The sequence below is a fragment of the Echinococcus granulosus genome (assembly GCF_000524195.1).
Source record: "Echinococcus granulosus chromosome Unknown EG_S00089, whole genome shotgun sequence".
Classification (NCBI taxonomy): domain Eukaryota; kingdom Metazoa; phylum Platyhelminthes; class Cestoda; order Cyclophyllidea; family Taeniidae; genus Echinococcus; species Echinococcus granulosus.
This window is the reverse complement of record NW_020170469.1, coordinates 70,978-76,534: the sequence shown is the minus strand read 5'-3', so window position 1 is coordinate 76,534 and position 5,557 is coordinate 70,978. Positions and strand designations below refer to the sequence as shown.

General features: G+C 47.1%; 1 protein-coding gene across 1 annotated transcript; it reads right to left on the bottom strand. All coding sequences in view use genetic code 11, as the record gives it.

Moving 5' to 3' along the window:
• Positions 1 to 2,472: 2,472 nt before the first annotated feature.
• On the bottom strand, positions 2,473 to 5,264 carry EGR_07867 (Membrane-associated guanylate kinase, WW and PDZ domain-containing protein; the record flags this gene model as incomplete). Its single annotated transcript, XM_024497116.1, has 5 exons — positions 2,473 to 2,615; positions 2,903 to 3,257; positions 4,055 to 4,290; positions 4,693 to 4,795; positions 5,184 to 5,264. The coding sequence occupies 5 exons, from the start codon at positions 5,262 to 5,264 to the stop codon at positions 2,473 to 2,475; spliced, it is 918 nt and encodes a 305-aa protein (XP_024348453.1).
• Between the last annotated feature and the right edge of the window lie 293 nt (positions 5,265 to 5,557).

Genomic DNA, 5,557 nt, shown 5'->3' with positions numbered 1-5,557 from the left:
TTGAGCTATGTTGTTAGCCTGTTCTGTTCCCAGGTAAGAATGCCTTTCAATTCGTGAGTAATTGTTATACCTTTTGTGCCTTAACTGTTGCAATCTACGTATTTTTGACGCGAGATCACAATTACCATTCTTCCCAAAGTCTTTTCCCAGCTATTTCGTGACGGTCGTATCATATAATTTGTCATGCTATCCACTTTTGTAGGGTGTGGTGTGATTTGCGGACGTGGAAACAGCTTCAGTATCGTTCCAAAAAGGAACTTCAGTATACTATTCTTCGTCAGTGAGCTGAATGGCGTCTCCTGCAACCTCAACAGTCGCGATTTCAACAAACACAAACGTGTCATTTGGGCTAACAGTAGATTAAGTGTTAATCCGTTGATTTGACTGGTAAGATTATCGCATAACTTCACCGTGATTGAGGTCGTTTGTCAACATTTCATTCCGTTTTCACAGGTACGGGAATGTTTTTCAGGTTGGAATTTGTTGGTACAGGTGTCGCACGTGGAAATCTATCACAGGAAACGGAGACCAATGCGCGCAAGCAATGTAGCATGTTGCCTGTATTGTCTTCGAGTCTGCCAAATCAATTGTCCACAGTGATATATGTATGTACATCTACAGTGCATTGCATATTACATGTTTTAAGATTATTTACTTTGATGATGTATGCCTTCTGGCTGTTAGGTGTAGTTTTTTGTGTATGCGGCAGATATTAGCGATTCATGGTGTGGAAATGGTACACGGGTGACCTGCGACTAACTGTACCTTCGTTGGCTCCACTTCCTACCTCCTCGTTTCTTACGTCGTCCACTCGTTTGTCTCTGTAAATGCTGACTGACGATGGTTTGCTGCCACTGATGGTTGGCTAGGCGCTGTCATGCAGCACTGGTATTTGTTAAATGTTGGCAGTCCTGATTTTTGTGCTCATTCGCATTCATTCGTGACATCGACTGAGTTAGTGGATTTTTGTAATGCACCATGCCACTTGTGTTCATTTTTTCGGTGAAAGGAATAACTGGCTTGTGTTTGCCCAGTACTTGCAGCATTGTTTTTGTCCTGGCTAGTGAATGGGGAAAGGTTGTGCAACTGGTTGCAGTGCGTGTGCGTAGTATTTTCAATGGTTACGAGTGGGATTTGTTGTTGGTGTTGTTGGCGTTGTTGGGATCTTTAATTCGAACTATGATGGAGCTACTGTCACTGTTGAATGAAGCACACTAGACGTTGATTGATTGTGATGCGGCAAGTTGCGTCAAAACCTTTGTAACTGTCTTTGTTGAAATATATTTCTTACCTCCAAACAATCCTTCCTCCTCTTCTTGTAACGTGTTTGGTAATTTAGGTGTGGTGCGACTGTATGCCGGGCAATTTTGTCAGTTCCTTTGTCAGCTTACGTGATGCTGTTGGTAGAGGAAGGAGCAGCGAGTGCACAAGTGACACTCGTTTGTGTGAGTATGACTGTGTTTAGTGCTCTTCGTGTGACGGATCGAACCGTATGCATCTGTTGTTATCAGCAGAAGAAGAAGAAGGTTTCTTGGCATGCGAGTTGATCGATGAGTTGCGGCGAGAGAGATTGCTTCGGTTTTAATCCCGTTCACATTTTCATACGCTGGCAAGCATTAGGGTTTGTTTGTTTGTTTATTTATTTATTTACACACTTTTGGCCAGTGCGGTTGTTTGGCTACTTGGCCAGTAAGGGTTTAGGTGGGCATACGGGCGGCCAGGCAGGCATGCAGTGGTTGGGAAACGTGCTTCGTTATGGCTCTTTATTGACCTATAGGCCTGGCTGTTCATCTCTCCGTCTACCGACCCACCCACTCATCCGTCTCTCGGTCTACTTGTCTAACGCACGACCTCCCTAGCTCTTCTCCACGTCTCTGTTTCACTCCAACTGCGGCGTGAGCTGTGACCCTGGAATGTATGCGCTGTCGCCCGGGATGCCCCATTAGCCACAACCACTGCCCTCATCCGCATCCTACACAGACATTGCGGCCTAATGCAAGTCTTGCGTCAACTTATTGGCAGTCTACGTCAGTAAGTGACACTCATGTCACGTTCTTCACCCCGAGCCTCAGTACTGTGGTACTTAGCAACGCATCCGACGATGGTGCGGCCTTTGTAGCGCTACCTCATCTAGGCGATCACAGGCGCGTCCCCCTAAAACGGGCGGCTTCGCTTCCCCCTGCCACCAATGCAGGGCTACGAGGCTACTCTGTAGACGAAAGAAGACATTATGCTCGGGCGGCACATGTATTGATATACACATTGGATGGATGAATGGATGGGTGGGTGTAGAAGCACAGAGGGAGGAATGGCAAAGCAGCACTGTGTTATGCCAAAGTCGCGTACAACATCAACTTCCTGCAAGTCATTGGAAAAACATGTCCATGGCTATGTCCACTCAGTAAAGTTTCTCACCGGCGAAGACCCAAGGTGGCCGTCTCTCTTCTGAAACTGAGTTATACCGACACCGCGTCACAGTTGGGTGCAGTCACTGGCTTCATTCGAGCTCTTTTCAGCACCATCCGTAAATGGACAGGGCGCCTCTGACAGAGTCCCTGTCTGCATCACGCCACAACTCCAGCAGTGTAAACCTTCGCAGATTGAACAGCCGATATCTGCATAACGAAAGTACGCAGCATAAATAGATGATCTGTTCTTGTTTTTTCTCATCAAGAAAGAAGAAAGAGTAACGGTTATATTTCAGTGATGGTGGGAGGTGGAGAGATGAGGAGAGAGATATGGGGAAATACCACATTACTAAACTGCGAAAATGGGCAATAAAGGCGTTTCAGTCACAACACTCCTAAGCGCTAACGGTTGATGCAGTGCAAGACTGAGTTTACCATGAGAAATATCCACAATATTGCATTGCAGAAGCGGTATAAGGAGAGTCGCCACTTACCGGAGGAGAGTAGAGGAGGGGATCCAATGGATGAATTGTGCATGGATGAAGGCGTAAATAACTCCAGTGAGCGGAGATATGGCGGTGGTAGCGGAGTCGCCGGTGGTGGCTGCGGCTCCACCACGGGGGCTGAAGACGGTATGAGCGGCAGTGGAGAGTAGCGTGCGGAGGAGAGCGCAGGTAGAGGCGGCGGCGACGACAGCGCAGCGAAATTCCTCACCTCGCCAGTGGGCAGGAGGGAGCGGCGTACGCCGAGGCGGACAAATTTGCCACCCGCCCGGATTATCTCCATCACACGATGAAACGACATTCCCGCCGTCTTGAAACCATTGATCTGCAGCAACTCGTCGCCTACCTAGGATACCGATGAACAAGTTGCCTACTTCACCGTCGTATACAGTGCGAATCACCCATTGCAGGGCAAGTTTGCCATTATTCGTCCCACGGGAAGAACGATCGGTTCAATAGTCGAGACGTTGGAATACAATTCCCATTGCATCAGTTTTGAATTCGGCCAACAATTACTCTGCATTAACCTTACCAAGTCCACGGCAGCATTGAGACGAATTGGCAGCCAAAGGAAGATGAAAACCGACCTTTAACCTGCCGGATTGTTGCAAGTCCATTTCCAAATACAAAAGCGTGACTGACCAGCAAAGGCCTTTAATCTACCGAAGGAAGAAAGCGGCAGAGGGTAGAATCTATGATAAGAGACATTTGGAACCTAGATTGCTTAAACATTGCCATCACCCGTACACCTTCACACAACAATTTGAAATGAGTTGTTTGAAATTCTCCAAGTCTCTGAAACACCAACTACAAGTTTTGGGTTGCCATCTTCAAGCTCTTTAGCCCCAAGCTCCCAGTTTCAAAGCCTTACATCCCATAAGAGTATTATTTCCCAACCTCTTTTTCTAACGATAGAAGAGTATTGGATCAGTAATAGTAGTGGCTCAACGTGTCTACAAGTATCTCGCATTTCAACCTCCTGCATTCAGGTTCTTCCATATCGCCAGTAATGAAGTATCAGGCATCCATATCTCAACGGCACTCTTCCTAACCGTGTGTACGAGGGGTAAACGGTGTTAGTTAGCAAATAGAAGTCTGCAACTCACACGCGCCCACAGTGTGTGTGTATGTGTGTGTGAGTACCTTGAGTTGACCGTCGAGATGAGCGGGTCCACCATCAACCACTCGAGAGATAGTGAAAGGCATCTGGTTGCACTCGTGACCTCGGCGGATGGCAAATCCTAACCCACGACTGGAGTGATAGAGGGTGACATGCAAAAAAACTGCTCGCTCTTTCTGTTGTTGATGCAGTTGCTGTTGCTGATGGTGGCAAAACTGGTTGTTGTAGAACTGCATCTCTTCGGGGGGCGGAGTCATTGCTGTAATACGCAAAGGGAACGGTAAACACACAACCAACGTATTGGCTTCACCTTCGGTGAGGCATTGATGCATGGGATTCACCCGCTGTAGAACATTGTCTAGCCTTCAGCACCATTCCAAAGGAAAATTTCCCTTTGATGCGGTCCACAATTCGCAGCTGAACCCATAAATTGCACTAATTACGCAAAATGGTGCATTTATCACATGGTCCCCGAGGAAGCTTATGTGGTCGAAATACACTTGTTTCAACGGTACGCTTGACCATGTACAACTTCTCATTCTGTGCAACTCCAACAAATCCATGTCAAGACTCGTGCGATGTAAAAGCCACTTTAGAGATAACTAAACGCTACAGAACAGAAAGACTGGGAAAACTCATCGACACGTCAGTGATGTCTCACCTTGTGAGAGGCCATGCTGTAGGCAACAGGCGTCGAAATCCGTCTCGTCACTGTAACGCTTGAGCCCCGCGGTCCGAGCAGGAGCGCTGACGCCGTGGTATGGCTATGGGGGTAAAGGATGCAACTGTCAGCGGAATGGAACCAGTTCACCGTTGTCCCTCAGAGACCTTACACCCACCGACATCATTCCAAATGTTGAACATTGTAAGAAGCAAAAAATTTTGCCTGTTTCCCTAAATAGTCATCTCACATATATTTCGATTCATCCCAAAGTACAACTAACCCCTTCAAAAAACCGACAATATTTTCTCGACACCCAGATGGACATTGAATTATGACGGCTACAAGTTATGCTTTTATCAGTGTACTGACACCGCGTCAAGAAAATTGGGAATACGCAGTCTAGCCTATTTCAAATGCGTGATATTTGAAATAGTATATGTAGGTGGAGGTAAAGAATTCAAACTATGGTGGCATAAATAAGACGATACCGTCAGGCAAGCCTCCGTGGAATGATCAGCAGAACCAGCAAGCCGTTGCCGAAGCCAGCAGCAGCAGTACATCGCGTCCATCTAATGATGCTCGCAAGCATGGGCCTTTCATCTTATGCATCGCCCAGTCAGACAACCAATGGTCAAAAAGTGCACGACACACGCTTGTCATTGGTGGAACGGGGTGCCCGCTCTGCTCACACCCGGCCCGCCGCATCAATGTCATCCTTCTGTTTATTCGCCCATGCTGGGGGAGTTTGTGCGGTTAGAATCCAGATTGTGGACAGCTCTGTCGGTTTGCCGCTTTGTTTAGCAGCTTGAGTCAAAAAACTGTACAGCTGGATGACTAATTGATATATAAATGAATAGCTTGG